This window comes from Aquarana catesbeiana, linkage group LG13 (assembly GCF_042186555.1).
Source record: "Aquarana catesbeiana isolate 2022-GZ linkage group LG13, ASM4218655v1, whole genome shotgun sequence".
In the NCBI taxonomy this organism is placed as follows: domain Eukaryota; kingdom Metazoa; phylum Chordata; class Amphibia; order Anura; family Ranidae; genus Aquarana; species Aquarana catesbeiana.
The window spans coordinates 155,031,996-155,049,467 of record NC_133336.1 but is presented as its reverse complement, the minus strand read 5'-3'; the positions used below and the strand labels follow the sequence as shown (position 1 = coordinate 155,049,467).

The 17,472-nt window shown below is 40.4% G+C and overlaps 1 protein-coding gene across 5 annotated transcripts in view; it reads right to left on the bottom strand.

Annotated features, from left to right (window-relative positions):
• Positions 1-2,964: 2,964 nt before the first annotated feature.
• The window catches only part of TMEM121 (transmembrane protein 121), a 408,432-nt gene continuing 393,924 nt past the window's right edge, over positions 2,965-17,472 (bottom strand). For all 5 annotated transcript variants that reach the window (XM_073609826.1, XM_073609829.1, XM_073609825.1 and 2 more), the window contains one exon: positions 2,965-4,958. In XM_073609826.1, coding sequence (XP_073465927.1) covers positions 3,556-4,491 — 936 coding nt within the window. In that variant the 5' untranslated portion in view covers positions 4,492-4,958 and the 3' untranslated portion in view covers positions 2,965-3,555. The remainder of the gene's footprint in view (positions 4,959-17,472) is intronic.

Sequence of the window (17,472 nt, the reverse complement as noted above, 5' to 3'; positions counted from 1 at the left end):
AACAGATGTTCATCATTAATTGGCATACCTAAAACAGACCTTTTACAAGCAGGCTCAGCAGACCAAACCTTTAACCACAAAATTCTGTGCCTATGCTCAGAGAGCGGTGTCAAAAAGTTTTGCCTTTAGTTATACTTTAAGGAGGGAACATCCTCAACAGAAACAGCCAGATGCTTACTGGGTACAGAAATAGCAAGATCCACTACCAAAACAGACCATTTTCCATATCTTTTCCATGAGATATATCTCAGCAAAAAGTTTTGAAGGACTGAATATCTTTACAGGATTTGGCCAATCCTCTTGCAAAGTACAGTTAATTTGTGTGTAAAATGAAAAGGTATTTTTAGTCTTTGCCAGTGGTTTATTGCTCATAGGAGCTTGTTTGAGCTGGGGAGATTCCGGTGCTAACAGACCAAGGCTAGTATGCACCGCATCAATAAGTGAGCTCACAGTAGAAAGCAGATGGCATGAGGCTTTAGCTTCTTTTTTTTTTATTATAAAATGCACGATGTGGAAATTCCTCTACAGGATCCTTTTCCTCATCAACTTCACCTTTCTTAGTATCTTCCTCAAAAAAGTTGGGAGATTCAGCGTATTCCAGAAGTAAGCTTTTGGGTCCTAAAGTCTGAAGGTCCTAGAAGAGCAGAGAGTTTACCACAAGAATCAGACATAGTTGCAGTAAAATCTGACTTAAAGTGGTTGTAAAGGTTCGATTTAAAAAACAAAATAAAACAAACATGTTATACTTACCTCCACTGTGCAGTTCGTTTTGCAGAGTGGCCCTGATCCTGCTGTTCTGGGGTCCCACGGCGGCTGTCTCCACTCCTCCCCGCTAAAGCTAACCCCCTCTGGGAAGTGCTCTCCCGGGGGTTAGCTTGCGGGCGCGCTCCCGAGTCCTGTATCCGGCGTCCATAAGCCGTCGACTACAGGACTCAGCCCCGCCCCCGGCCCTTGCGTCATTGGAGTTGATTGACAGCAGCACAAGCCAGTGGCTGCGCTGCTATCAATCTATCCAATGAAGAGCCGAGAACAGGCGAGAAGACCGGGCCGACATCAAGCGCGTTCTCGACACAGGATTTTTGAGGGCTCAGGTAAGTAAACGGGGGGGCCTGCAATCACTGAATGTTTTTTCACCTTAATGCATAGGATGCATTAAGGTGAAAAAACATGAACCTTTACAACCCCTTTAAGCTGGCCATAGACGGATCTAGACGGATCTAAATTTGGCCAGTTCAGCAGATACCAGACGAATTTCAATCCATCTATGGGCAGGTTGGTTGTCCAGAAATCTATTTATCAGCTTCAGTACAACCAGCCTGTCAGTTTTTTTTGATGCAATCACTGCAGGCAGCTATAGCCACCAGCAGTGATCATTGTATTCTGACAGCTGAGAAACCTCCCACTGTCAGAATGCATTAGCGCAGCAGGAGGGATTCCCCCATTGCAGAAATGAATACTGCATAATCTTTGCCCAGCATTAGTCAGGTAGGCTTTTTGTTGTGCATGTGAGAAGGAACTAGAATTAGAGGAAGGGAGATGTGTTGATATAGGACCTTGCTCTGGTGCAGGGGAAGAGCTGTCACCCTTAGCATTTTGCTGTATTTCCTCAGTGCTGTCTGTAGCACCCTTCACAATGGGCATACTTTGAAAGGATCTTTAGGGTCCAGTTGCCATAAGAATAAACCATGGCCCTGGACTTGTATAGCACCCTGCAACTAACTACGCTCACTTCACCATGTGCCAAGGCGTGAACCAAACGCAGAATCCAGAGCACAAAGCAAACATTACACAGGGTACAGTTCCCAAGATGTACATTAAAGATAACCAATCCGGAAACGGGGCTCCAAGCTCCGAAGCAATAAACAGTTGAATCTTGATAAAAAAGTGTCAGTGGAAGAAGTAAAGAAAAATAAAAAGAAGAAAGAGGTAATCACCTATGGACATTAGCTAAAAACTGTAGTCTTATGGAGTGAGTCGGGTTATATGAGGATGCACTGGGGGGCATTCCCAGCTACATTTTTTGCCAGTGTCCAATCACCTGGAGGTAGTGGCATATAACCCATAGTTTATGACTTCCTGTCCTGTATGAATAAGATACATATTTTTATGCCCAGTTAAAGCCCCATTCATGACACCCATACGCCATGAAAGAGGCATTTGTTTATGTGGCTGGAGTCACTTGGAGCTACATGCAGGCAGTCTAAGTAAGTGAATGCAGATTTTATGTATACATTTTGGCAGTGAATGAGGACCCAAGATGGCTTTATGGGTGATTGGATGCAAATAGACTTGCGTATGTATACATTGGGCTACCCTTGATGGGTCAAATTTAGGTGCAGATAAATGGAAAAGGAGACTCAGAATCCGGAAGGCCTGTGTGAAAGGGATCTAAGAATGCTAGAGGTTCACATACTATTGACACACACAGGTAACTAAATAATTTTCCCAAAAAAATAAATAAACAGGTATATTGTTTTGGTTTTAGGACTCGAGTGGAAGACAAATCAAATTTGAGGTCATATTTAACTGATAGAAGTTCTAGCATTGTGTTCCATCTGCTGAGGTTGAAATAAAAGATACATACTTGTAAGTCCACAAAATACAGTCAACCACAAGACAAAAATAAGTTATTAAAAACCTGTTTCCCCAGAACCTTAAACCCGTCGTTGACTATGAGGAAAATTCCCTTCTATGTGGCAAATGCCACAGTGGGTATAGACAATGTTGGGAGGGACAAAGCTAAGCTCATACTGAATTGCCAAATATAGCTGTTTCTCTTCTGTCTTTCTTCAAAACAGTCATCATACATGCCAAGTAAACAAATGGGTGCTGTGAAGGACTGGCTTATTATTATAACCGTTTAACAGCAGCAGAACATTGATTTTGCTCAACAAAAGATCTAAAATCTTTTGGCTCCTAGCACTAACTTAGATCAACATAATAAATAAATCACAACACACAAAATTGTTAAAAAAATAAATGTTGACAGAATATTCAGATGTCGCTCTATACAAATATGCATTTTTATGCATAGTAGGTAAATAATAAATAAATATGAACAATTTAAAAACACAACCAATGATCAGCCTGCTAATCAAGTAATTTTCTTATCAATATGTAGTGTAATTATTCATTTCTACATAAATGTAAAAGGTCAAGACATCAGTTTTATTAAAATATTTTTGTGCCTTGGGTAACATTTTTTTCTCAGTAACAATGCACTAGAGACAGAGATGGGCAAATTATTAGTATATTTGTACAGTACACTAAATGTGTTCGTTTTTCTTCACTTGACACATAAGCTCCTCATCCCAAAATATTAAGCTTCATTATTTCAAAATGTAAATTATTTTGAAGGCTCTTTCAAACAACCAGCATGTTTTTATACTTAAAATATGAAACAACAGTAAAAATGCATCTGCATGATATACACTTGCTAAAAAAATGCTAATTAGTAATTTGCCCATCCCTTACCCACAACCATTCAATGTTATATTTCTTCTGTATAGCAAAGTCAAAAAAAAGGGAAAAAAAAAATGAAAAATGTTGCCATTGTCATGTGTCCATGATTTCTCTGGATGGAGACTGCTCAGGATTAATTCCTTGTGTATTGTGAATTGTTTGATTGTGTGATATTGAATTTTGCAGTTCTAAAGCGATTGTGTTTTGTGGGAATTCCTTAACTTGTTTTTTGTATTCCAAAAAAGTGCACACCTTTGTGGCTATTGCAATGATATTCTTGCCAATAAATATTGTTGAAACTCTGCTATCCTGAAATAAAACCATGTTCACAACTCTAATAAAAATTGTAACAATATTAATGGTGACAAGACTTAGAACTGGGTATAGCATCATCTTCTGTGGAGCAATATGCTCTCCTTGCATGCTTATTTCACTCAAAGAGACACAAGGTAGGATCAACAGTAAGATGTAGCAATAAAAAAACATAAGTCCCTCAGCCCATATAGGGAGACCGGTCTTTTGTGGCTCCCATAAATTAGCTTGAATATCCAAAATATCAAGTAAATCAAGAGCAACCCAAAAGAGACGTCCTCTTAGATCTTCTTTTTTCCTGAATGTTCTCACATACTCCATGCTATCCAATGATACAAGTACAAGATATAGTCCTGGCACAGAGATGGATAAAAGCAATGTCAGTGCCTTTCTAGCCACAGTGTCAACATTTTTCTTATCAGCCTTGTAGTTTTGAAATATAAAATACAACTTAATTTCCAAAACAAATATATATAGAAACCATAAAATCATTGCATATCCTCTCTTGGCTGTCTTAACTTCTGCTCCAACCCACACAGCCACATAACGTAGAACAATTAAGAAGCAGATGTCTCCAACTAACACAATAATGCATACTCCAATCTTTCTGGGACCCTGATTTTGCTCCACAAGATAGGCATCCATGAAGGCCATACTTGTCATGATGACAATAGTTGTAAGACACACGTGACGTTTGTCTGGAGGTGGAAGAACCATTTTTTTCCACTTTATTGCAGGTTTTCATCAAGTATATACAACTATCATGTATTAGGAATGATTGTCAAATCTCTTATGGCTATAGATAGTGGGTGGTTTTGATGACAGATGTTCATTCATTGTAAAATGCTCTCTGTTCCAGCAATACCATGTTTTATATGATATATGTGCAATTACATAGATTTCTTTGTAATTCCATATGTTGTTTTTTTTCAGACTTTGACGTTTTAGGTTTTGTTTTTTATATTTTTCTCAGGTGGGGTAAGGGATTGAAGGATTCATTGAACAAGCTGTAGATATTATTTCATAATAATATATTGCTAAAAATCGTAAGGTTCAAATGTAAGATCTGATTTGACTGGATAAAAAAATTCGCCATCAACAAATCTGTGTTTTTTAGGCCATGGTTCTCCAGATATTCATAAAAGTTCATTTATCCAGATTCTCCTTTTTGTATAAGTTGTCCTCTGTGGGAAAAAAAACAATAAATATTAGACATAAATAACATTTCATAAATGCTACTGTATATATATTTTCAAACATAAAAAGTATTTATTTAAAGTGATTGTAAAGGCTTTTTCTGCATGAAAATAAAACAAAGGTTATACTTACCTGCTCTGTGCAATGGTATTGCACAGAGCGTTCTCTTACCTCCTCCTCTGGAGTCCACCCCTTCTTCTTCCAATTGCTCCCTCAGCAAGAGAGTTGCTGAGGGGGCATCCCTGTGGGTGTACTCCTGAGCAGGGCTGTGTGCCTTTATGGACACACACAGCGTAGCTCGGCCACACACCCTTCTCCCTCCTCACAGGGTTTGATTGACAGCAGCGGGAGCCTATGGATAAGTGAGAGAAGTTAGGTAAGTGTTTAGGGATGGGGAGGTAGAACAGGAAGTGGAGCGTCTATTTACCTAAGGCCCCTTTCATACTGCCGTGATTTGAAAGTCGCACAGTTTTATGGCCGCTATTTTGGCGCGATTTCAGGGAATGCATGGTCTATGGACCTCAACTCACATCAAAGTTGGACCAAAGTAGTACAGGGACTACTTTGAAGTCGATGCGACTTGAAGTCGCACAGATATGAATTGTACTCATTGGAAATCATGGGGTACAACTTGTCATGCAACTTTGCAGTCCCAAGTCGCAGGACAAGTCGCACAAGCGTGAAGGGGGCCTAATGCATTAGGGTAAAAATGCTAAGACTTTAAAACCGCTTTAACTGCAAACAAAATAAGAATGGTAAACTCATTCAAGTGTATATATAACACAAACTTTGAACAAAACCTTGCAAGCTACCAGTAATAGTCACTTGAATATCCTTTGTAAATATAAATGCTGTATTTTCAGCTGCTGGCACTAATCATATCCCATATAGTTGTGCTAATTAATTATTAAATCAAAATAGTGTGCCGCGCTGTGCTCTGCAAAAGAACTCCTTTTATGCACCTGTGCAATATGGTATAATCAGTGCAAGTAATGTTCAAATAGTGAATAATACATTCTTACAATAAAATGCTAACGTGCTAATGATGTATATATATATATATATATATATATATATATACAAATAATTTTTTTTTTTTTATAGTGGAATCCTTGTGATAGTGCTCCAAACGTATTCAAAGTGGCAGCAAACTCCTGCTCCCCCCCCATGTGTGCCTCGGGGCGTGTGACACTGCACAATTAAGTTTGGTCTAACAACGCAGTTGAACCACCTCTGGGCTCTTTGATGTGATGGGCTGTGCAGGTTCCTAAGCTGTTCAAATATTGTTATCCTCGAAGCATATATAAAAGATAAGGCTGGATAGTGCTTTATCGTTTTAAAACATATTTATTAAAAATAAATTATCCAGGGTACTCACACTTTTCTGGTGCTTGTAGTGCACCACTCTATATCTGACAGAATCAATATCAAATGAGGCCGTATGTCCTTTTTGTCCTCTTCAGCTGCTCGTACTAGCAATGGAGCTGCTTGCTACACTGTCCTGGCTCCTCCCCAACGCGTTTCAACACAGGGATGATGTGTCTTCTTCAGGGGAATTGTGAAAATTTATAACAACATTTATTGATGATTTTTATTATTCACTGTTGGTTATTGTATTCAAGTGATTCTATAATACTGTATATATATAATGTGTATATATAAAATTTTGAAAAACAAGGCTTCAGTGTTGTAGTAGCAAATCAGCACCAAGCTGTGGTGTGCTCTTACTAAAAGTCAAGCAGTGATAATAATAAAATAAAACATTTTTTTAATTCTCCCAGCATTCCTTGGGAGACAAAAGACTTCATTCTCCTACAAATGGGGACCTTAAAAATAAATCCAAAATGCAGGGGCAGATAAGACACAGGGAAGCAAATGACACGGCGGTCTTCAAAAACAATAGTGTGAGAGAATAACAAAGCAGCCTACAGGATTTTACATCAACCAGCTTTGCCATGTCCACACAATAAAACTAAAAAAAAAAAAAAAAAAAGATTCCCTGTGCTGGAAATCCCAGGAAGCATTCAAACCCTAGTAGAATGTTGTGTACATGATTATATGTACACAGTGGTGTTGATAATTAAAGTTGCAGGCATAAAGTGAAAGAATCACTTGAATGTGTATAAAAGAGTAAATGCTGTGCTATCACCAACAATTTATTTGTGAGTAATAACCAATGTCTGTAATCTGGTGTTCTATGTGTTTTCAGCAATCATCAAATAATCAGAAAAAAAACGAATCAACCAATCATAAACGATAAAACAGGAAAAGCCAATGTAACCATAAATGTAGTAGTCCCATACAACTTGTGATATACAGTATATCACTCCCAGGTACTGTAAGTGCTGCAAGAAAATGCTAATAGAAAACAACTCCACTACAGTAAATCCCTTCTGGGCAAACTCTCACCCCTCTGTATTAACCCCACAACAAAGGTCAACATGCGCTCCAACGCCAGATGGACTCCTTTCCTTCTTAATCAGCAAGGACTCAGTACATGAGCATACAGTATATACTGTAGCTTTAAAATGTTCCCATCTTCACTGTCAGGGCGGATAGCAATGGATTGGATCCTTCAATGTAAGCTTGTATTAGCTTGCTCTCTCTCTCTCAGTGCCTTGAAGCCACACACCTAGGTCTTTCTTCATTATTAACTTTTTAACCACTTGAGCCCCGGACCATTATGCTGCCTAAGGACCAGAGGTCTTTTTCCAATTTGGCACTGCGTCGCTTTAACTGCTAATTGCGCGGTCATGCAATGCTGTACCCAAACGAAATTTGCGTCCTTTTCTTCCCACAAATAGAGCTTTCTTTCGATGGTATTTGATCACCTCTGCAGTTTTTATTTTTTGCGCTATAAACGGAAAAAGACCGAAAATTTTGAAAAAAAATGATATTTTCTACTTTTTGTTATAAAAAAAATCCAATAAACTAAATTTTAGTCATACATTTAGGCCAAAATGTATTCGGCCACATGTCTTTGGTAAAAAAAATGTCAATAAGCATATATTTATTGGTTTGCGCAAAAGTTATAGCGTCTACAAACTAGGGTACATTTTCTGTAATTTACACAGCTTTTAGTTTATGACTGCCTATGTCATTTCTTGAGGTGCTAAAATGGCAGGGCAGTACAAACCCCCCCAAATGACCCCATTTTGGAAAGTAGACACCCCAAGGAAATTGCTGAGAGGCATGTTGAACCCATTGAATATTTATTTTTTTTGTCCCAAGTGATTGAATAATGACAAAAAAAAAAAAAATATTTACAAAAAGTTGTCACTAAATGATATATTGCTCACACAGGCCATGGGCCTATGTGGAATTGCACCCCAAAATACATTCAGCTGCTTCTCCTGAGTATGAGGATACCACATGTGTGGGACTTTTTGGGAGCTTAGCCGCGTACGGGGCCCCGAAAACCAAGCACCGCCTTCAGGATTTCTAAGGGTGTAAATTTTTGATTTCACTCTTCGCTGCCTATCACAGTTTCAGAGGCCATGGAATGCCCAGGTGGCACAAAACCCCCCCAAATGACCCCATTTTGGAAAGTAGACACCCCAAGCTATTTGCTGAGAGGCATATTGAGTCCATGGAATATTTTATATTTTGACACAAGTTGCGGGAAAGTGACACTTTTTTTTTTTTTTTTTTTGCACAAAGTTGTCACTAAATGATATATTGCTCACACAGGGCATGGGCATATGTGGAATTGCACCCCAAAATACATTTAGCTGCTTCTCCTGAGTATGGGGATACCACATGTGTGGGACTTTTTGGGAGCCTAGCCGCGTACGGGGCCCCGAAAACCAAGCACCGCCTTCAGGATTTCCAAGGGTGAAAATTTTTGATTTCACTCTTCACTGCCTATCACAGTTTCGGAGGCCATGGAATGCCCAGGTGGCACAAAACCCCCACAAATGACCCCATTTTGGAAAGTAGACACCCCAAGCTATTTGCTGAGAGGCATGGTGAGTATTTTGCAGCTCTCATTTGTTTTTGAAAATGAAGAAAGACAAGAAAAAACTTTTTTTTTTTTCTTTTTTCAATTTTCAAAACTTTGTGACAAAAAGTGAGGTCTGCAAAATACTCACTATACCTCTCAGCAAATAGCTTTGGGTGTCTACTTTCCAAAATGGGGTCATTTGGGGGGGTTTTGTGCCACCTGGGCTTTCCATGGCCTCCGAAACTGTGATAGGCAGTGAAGAGTGAAATCAAAAATTCACGCCCTTAGAAAGCCTGAAGGCGGTGCTTGGTTTTCGGGGTCCCGTACGCGGCTAGGCTCCCAAAAAGTCTCACACATGTGGTATCCCCGTACTCAGGAGAAGCAGCAGAATGTATTTTGGGGTGTAATTTCACATATTCCCATGGCATGTTTGAGCAATATATCATTTAGTGACAACTTTGTGCAAAAAAAAAAAAAAAATTTGTCTCTTTCCCGCAACTTGTGTCGCAATATAAAATATTCCATGGACTCGACATGCCTCTCAGCAAATAGCTTGGGGTGTCTACTTTCCAAAATGGGGTCATTTGGGGGGGTTTTGAACTGTCCTGGCATTTTATGCACAACATTTAGAAGCTTATGTCACACATCACCAACTCTTCTAACCACTTGAAGACAAAGCCCTTTCTGACACTCATTGTTTACATTAAAAAGTTTTTTTTTTTGCAAAAAAATTACTTTGAACCCCCAAAAATTATATATTTTTTTAAAGCAAATGCCCTACAGATTAAAATGGTGGGTGTTTCATTTTTTTTTTTCACACAGTATTTGCGCAGCGATTTTTCAAACGCATTTTTTGGGGAAAAAACACACTTTTTTAAATTTTAATGCACTAAAACACACTATATTGCCCAAATGTTTGATGAAATAAAAAAGATGATCTTAGGCCGAGTACATGGATACCAAACATGACATGCTTTAAAATTGCGCACAAACGTGCAGTGGCAACAAAATAAATGCATTTTTAAAAGCCTTTAAAAGCCTTTACAGGTTACCACTTTAGATTTACAGAGGAGGTCTACTGCAAAAATTACTGCCCTCGATCTGACCTTCGTGGCGATACCTCACATGCATGGTGCAATTGCTGTTTACGTTTGACGACAGACCGCCGTTTGCGTTCGCCTTAGCGCGATAGCAGGGGGCGACAGGGGTGCTTTTTTTTTTTTTTTTTTTTTTTTTCTTTATTATTTTTTTGCTTTTTTATCTTATTTTTAAACTGTTCCTTTCATTTTTTTTTTTTTAATCATTTTTATTGTTATCTCGGGGAATGCAAATATCCCCTATGATAGCAATAGGTAGTGACAGGTACTCTTTTTTGAAAAAATTGGGGTCTATTAGACCCTAGATCTCTCCTCTGCCCTCAAAGCATCTGATGACACCAAGATCGGTGTGATAAAATGCTTCCCCAATTTCCCAATGGCGCTATTTACATCCGGCGAAATCTAAGTCATAAAATGCTCGTAGCTTCCGGTTTCTTAGGCCATAGAGATGTTTGGAGCCACTCTGGTCTCTGATCAGCTCTATGGTCAGCTGGCTGAATCACCGGCTGCATTCTCAGGTTCCCTGTTGAGACAGGAGAGCCAGAGAAAAACACGGAAGACGGTGGGGGGGGACATTCCCTCCCACGGCTTGTAAAAGCAGTCTAGAGGCTAATTAGCCACTAGGATTGCTTTTACATGAAAGCCGACCGCTGGCTGAAAAGAATGATACCAAGATGATACCTAAACCTGCAGGCATCATTCTGGTATAACCATTCAAATTCGTGAATGGTGTACCTGAAGACAAAAAAATGGTTAACAATAAAGCACAGTAAACGGTAAAGTATAAAAAATTGCATACCTGAAAAGCAAACATGATAAAACATAATAACAATAAAACATTGCAGAATAGAATACAGTAAAAAAGAGCAGAACAAGAGAGAGAGAATAGAGAGAGAGAGAACAATAAAACGACAACTATTTTTTTTTATTTTATATATTTTTTTTTTTTTTACACTTTTTTTGTAACTGTAACTTTTATAACGGTAACCGGTTCCAGGTTCGGGTCTCTCAAAATGCGATGGCATCTTGGGAGACCCTGTGAAAGTGTGCATAGTCTGTGCAATGCTGTACCCTACGCTAATACTCAACTAGTGTATGGTAGCGTTCAAAACATTCACCAATGCAAAGACCAGGATTGTCAGGACAGGAGGGACAATAATAGCGGGTGTCACGCCTATATTCGCGCTTGCTGCAGACACGACATCTTTTTTGGGGGTTCGTTGGGTAGGGGTACTCGGGAGGACATAAAGAAAATGCCTCTCATGCAGCCGACTGCATTTGGTTGGGGATGTGAATGGGGGAAGTACGGGCGCTGCAGAAGCGGTGGGTTCCCAATTAGGATTGGCGAATGCAGCAGGAAGGGCACTATGGGCACGACGGGCCTGTGTTTGTCTTCTTGGTGGCAGCGGGACACTACTTGTGCTTGCCACCTCACCAGCTTGAACTGCACTTATGGGACTCGCCACGTCACCAAGCGTTACTGTAGTGCTGGTTTGACTACGACCGGGGTGTACTAGGCCGATGGCGCTTGCCAGTTTAATAAAAAGCTACCAAAAAAACTCTTAGCGATCGCAGGGATCAGGCCTGACTCTGCGAACGCTGCAGTTATGCGTTAAGTGTTTTGTAAGTGACAGTGATCGATCGATACTGCACTTGGGTGGGCTGGGCCGGGCGGAGGGGCAAAATGCAGGTGCTAGCAGGTATCTGGGCTGATCCCGCTAACACTGCATTTTTGGGAACCCTAAACTGCTGGGGACGCCAGTATAGATCTGATCGGATCAGATATTGATCCGTTCAGATACTATACCACTAAGGGAGGTGTACGGTGCGTGCGTGGGTGTTAGCGGTACTGGCGCTAATCTGACGCTGCCTGGGGCTGGTGCTTGCCAGTTCACCAAAATGCTACCAAAAAAACTGTTAGCGATCGCAGGGATCAGGCCTGACTCTGCGAACGCTGCAGTTTTGCGTTTAGTGTTTTGTAAGTGTCAGTGATCGATCGATACTGCACTTGGGTGGGCTGGGCTGGGCCGGGCGGAGGGGCAAAACGCAGGTGCTAGCAGGTATCTGGGCTGATCCCGCTAACACTGCGTTTTTGGGAACCCTAAACTGCTGGGGACGCTAGTATAGATCTGATCGGATCAGATATTGATCCGATCAGATACTATACCACTAAGGGAGCTGTACGGTGCGTGCGTGGGTGTTAGCGCTACTGGCGCTAACCTGACGCTGCCTGAGGCTGGTGCTTGCCAGTTCACCAAAATGCTACCAAAAAAACTGTTAGCGATCGCAGGGATCAGGCCTGACTCTGCGAACGCTGCAGTTATGCGTTTAGTTTTTTGTAAGTGACAGTGATCGATCGATACTGCACTTGGGTGGGCTGGGCCGGGCGGAGGGGCAAAACGCAGGTGCTAGCAGGTATCTGGGCTGATCCCGCTAACACTGCGTTTTTGGGAACCCTAAACTGCTGGGGACGCTAGTATAGATCTGATCGGATCAGATATTGATCCGTACAGATACTATACCACTAAGGGAGGCGTATGCTGCGTGCGTGGGTGTTAGCAGTACTGGCGCTAATCTGATGCTGCCTGGGGCGACGCATATCACCGCCGGGCGATCAGGGGGCTAAACCTTTATTCGGTAATAAACGGTGGGTGCCCTGACACTATAAAAAATAAACAAACTAACCAGCGTCACCCGTAACAGTTATACGGTGATCAGTGGTGAAAGGGTTAACTAGGGGGCAATCAAGGGGTTAAAACATTTATTAGATAGTATATGGGGGTCCCTGACGCTATAAAACGCTGACGGCGAACCTAAATATTTACCTCACTAACTAGCGTCACCAGCGACACTAATACAGCGATCAGAAAAATGATCGCTTAGTGACACCGGTGACAGGGGGTGATCAAGGGGTTAAAACTTTATTAGGGGGGGTTAGGGGGGTATCCTAGACCTACAGGGGGGTAATACTAACTGTCCCAACACTGTAACTGTCACAAACTGACACCAATGCAGTAATCAGAAAAAAAAAAAAAAAAAAACTGCTGGTGTCAGTTTGTGACGGGGGGGGGGGGGGGTGATTGGGGGGGGATCGGGGGGCGATCGGGGGGGATCGGGGTGTTTTGTGTGCCTGGCATGTTCTACTGTGTGTGTGTGTGTTGTGCACTCACATACCTGTCTTCTCTCCTCGGGCCGGAACAGAAATTACCGAGCCGAGGAGAGATGACATCATTTCCTTTGCTGCTGTTTAGCATACAGCAGCAAACGAATGTTCTCATTGGCCGGCGGCGATCGCGAGGGGGGGGCCACGAACGGATGGCCTCCCCCTCATCTCTGATCGCTGTGGGAGAAAAGACGACCGCCTCGGGCACCGGGGGGGGGGTCCGATAGGACCCCCCACCCGCGGAAGGCAAATCACGTATATGTACGTGATTTTGCCTGTCCGTGCCACCTTGCCGACGTAAATCGGCGTGAGGCGGTCGTCAAGTGGTTAAAGCTATATATACTCAAGTCTGGTCTAAATACATTTGAGTGGCTTTCTATTTTTATGCTTTTTTGAATAAAATAATACGTAGGTTCTCATTGTCTTTTAACATGTAAATACACACTGAATCATCCATCTACTCACCTGAGCTGCTAAAGTTCTCTAAGAGACAGAGTCCTTGATAATTAAGAAGGAAAGGAGTCCATCTGGTGTTGGAGCGCATATTGATCTTTGTTGTGGGGTCAATACAGAGAGGTGAGAGTTTCCCACTGGCTATTACTCACGCATAAAATATTGGTGATAGTGCAGCATTTACTCTTTTATATCCTAGTAGAATGAATGGTAATAGGAAATGGAGGATCCCCTTCTTTAAAGAAATAAGCATGAGAAATGAACTGGCAAATTTATCTAGAGGTGGTTGCACCAGAAGCCAAGAGACTCTTTGTGAGTACCATTATCAATGACAAACAAGAAGTGTGTCTCTTTAAGGGAGGATGTCACATCCACATAAACTCTGAGGTTGCATTCACACCTGAGCGTAGCATCTTTGAATGTTTTTCTGGCATTTTTTTCACACCTGAGCGTAGCATCTTTGAATGTTTTTCTGGCATTTTTTTTACACCTGAGTGTAGCATCTTTGAACATTTTTTCTGGCATTTTGTCACGCGCTTACGTGCACAATTTTGAGCTTTTTTTTTTTAGCTTTGGCATTTCTCTATTAGCCAATAGAGAAAACTATCATCTGTTGCATAATTTGTTGCTAAGTTTTTCAGCTCTTTTAGCATTTCCATCAGCGTTGTTTTTTTTTTTTTTAATTACTATTATTTATATTTTATTAGGTTTTTTTAGGGTAAGGGGTTAAAGTTAAGGTTAGGTTAGGGTTAGGATTAGGGGTTAATATTTTATTTACTGTCTTATCATTATTTATTTATTTTTTATTTATTTTTGTTAGGGTTAGGGTGTTAATACTACTATTACTACTACTGCTAATAATAATAAAAACACATGGATAAATAAATGCAAAATAAATACACAAATAAAAAAAAAATAATCAGAAATAAATAATAAATTAATACAATAAACTATTACTATGTAATAATAAATAAATAATTAACCCCTAACCCTTAAAAAAATAAAAATAATAATAAAATAATAATAATAAACACTCTAACAAAGAGTAAATAAAGTATTATTATTATTATTATTATTAATAATAATAATAATAATAAAATCTTATATATATTATATTTTTTTGTTCGGGTTTGGGTGTTTATTATTATTAATAATAAAAATGTATTTAATATTTAAGGTTAGGGGTTAATTATTATTACATATTAATAATTTATTTTATTTATGATGATTTATAGTTATTTGTGTATTTATTTTACATTTATTTATTCATATATTATTACTATTTTTTTTTTTTTAAATGTTTTCATTTGAGCAGAAAATTGCACAAATTGTACATTCCAATTAATTTCTATGGAGATAAAGATGTGCAAATCTGCCCAATTTGAGCTACAAAAAAAAAGCTCCAGAACTCTTTTGAGCTTCGGGCGACTTGGAGTGGATATGTGAACCAACTCCATGGAGAATAAATGATTTTTTCTCCTCCAGCGTTTTGGAGCTTCGAGCTCCAAAAGAGGTGTGAATGGGGCCTGACAGCTCTTCCTATGTCTAGTGAGTGCAAGGTAATATTCTTCAGGTGAGAGGGTGATGGATAGAACAGAAAACAATGTTCAGACAAGTACAAGATGTCCAGAGGACCTTTTTAACCCAATTGTCATCTGCCACCCACCAATCCCTAGAGCTCCGGGAGTTTTCTTTTTATATAACCACTTAGCGACTGCCTGCCCGCAGTACATTGCCAGAACAGCCTCTGTAGGCAAGGCGGCGTACCCGTAGAACTCTGGCTACTTCGGGGTTTAGGGTGCACCCATGCGTCCTCCCCGCCTGACACCCGCTGTGATTGTAAACAGCGGGAGCCTGTCAGCAAGTGAGCCCGTCAACATGCTGATCAGCTGTGTACATTCACAGCCCAGAGCTCTGTGTTGACATTCAACACAGATCTCTGTACACAGGGAACAATCTTTGTGTTTCTGTGTATTTAGTAAAAGGAGCACACTTTACACACATTACACATAGTTAAAATAATTGATCCTGTTCCCTTAAAGCATGTTATAAAGCATAGTGCTTGTGCAATTTTGCCCCTTCTATCACCTGAACTACCTGATTGATCCTGCCTGGTTCTGCCCTCTCCCCTGTAAACTGACCACGGCTGCTCACTGTTTCCTGTGTCCTCCCCCCCTCCCCTTGCTGCCTGTCAGCTCTGTGTCATGCCCCCCCCCTCCACTGCTGAAATAACTGTTAATAACACATCCTTTGTTTGCTAAGCCTGTGTGCCTCTATGTGTTTTATAAAAAAAATTACCTGAATTGAGTGTGCTGCTCGGCGATCATGTGACCAGCTGGCTCATTCTCTCCTCCTCCCCTCCCGAGTGATGTCAGTGGGGGAATCTCAGCCCCTCCCGCTCAAGCCATTGGACAGGGAGAGGAGTGAGCAGGCCGGTCACGTGATCGCTGAGCATCACGCTGAAATCAGGTATGCACAGCATTTAAAAAAAAAACACAGACAGAGGCACACAGGCATAGCAAACAAAGAGAATTATACAAAGTTGTGCAAGTGGCTTAACAACCACTTTAAAGTAGTTGTAAAGTCACTGAGGACAATTACTGGTATCCTCTCTGTTATAGCAAGCTATACAGTGCAGTGTGTGTTTTTTTTATTATAAAGCTAAACAACTTATTTCACAGTGTAGCAGAATTAAAAAAAAAACACAAAGACTGTACTGTATAGCTTGCTATAACATAGCGGATACCAGTAATTGTGCTCTGTGACTTTACAGCAACACAGAATAGCGGCAGGAGGGGAGGGATGGGGAGATCGGCTCACACACACACATACTAGCAACTGACAGGCAGAGAACACAGCACAACCACTTTAACACCTTGATTGCCCTAGATGTTAACCCCTTCCCAGCCAGTGTCATTAGGACAGTGACAGTGTATAGTATTATCACTGATCACTGTATTAATGTCACTGGTGATGTCAGTGGCAGTTAGTCAATTCCCCCCAGCATCAGTTAGTGTCAGATTGCTCTCTGCAGTATTGCAGTCCCATTATAAGTCGTTGATCCTCGCCATTAGTAGTATACATTTTTTTTTTTAAATAAAAAGCTTGTAGGGTCCATAACTTTTACGTAAACCAATCAATATACACTTATTGGGATTTTTTTTATCAAAAACATGTAGCAGAATACATTTTGGGCAAAATGTATGAAGAAATCAATTTTTTTTATTTTTATGGATAATGGTTTATAGCAGAAAGTAAAAAATATTGGGTTTTTAAAAAAAAAAATTGGTTTTTTAGATCACAAACAATAAAAAAACCCAGTGGTGATCAAATACCATCAAAAGAAAGTTTTATTTGTGTCAAAAAAATATTTAAATTTGATTTGGGTACAGTGATGTAGGACCGCACAATCGCCAGTTGAAATAGTGCAGCAAACAATAGCCTGATCATGAAGGGGGTGAAATCTTCCGGAGCTGAAGTGGTTAAAAAAACCCTATACATACCTTTTTTTCTTTTGACATATAGCCACTCCAGTGACATCACAGCAGCCTTATCTCTTTCCTCTGGCAGCAGCTGAGGATGGGCATTCTTTCAGAGCTGAGTTATGTGTATAACATGTGAAAACCATGCAGTCTTGGAGTACTGTGTGTCCAGCCTGCATGTTATTATGTACCCCCAATTCAAAGGAAATAGGCAATGTGATGCAAGTGTCATTCTGTCCAAAGAGGACCGTTGGCACAGCACTGAGGAGGAAGTTGAAGACATCACTAGAGCGTGGAGAGAATAAGTAGAGATTTCAAATATTTTAATTTTAGTTTTTGTACAGGGGGGGAGGGGGGCAAAAA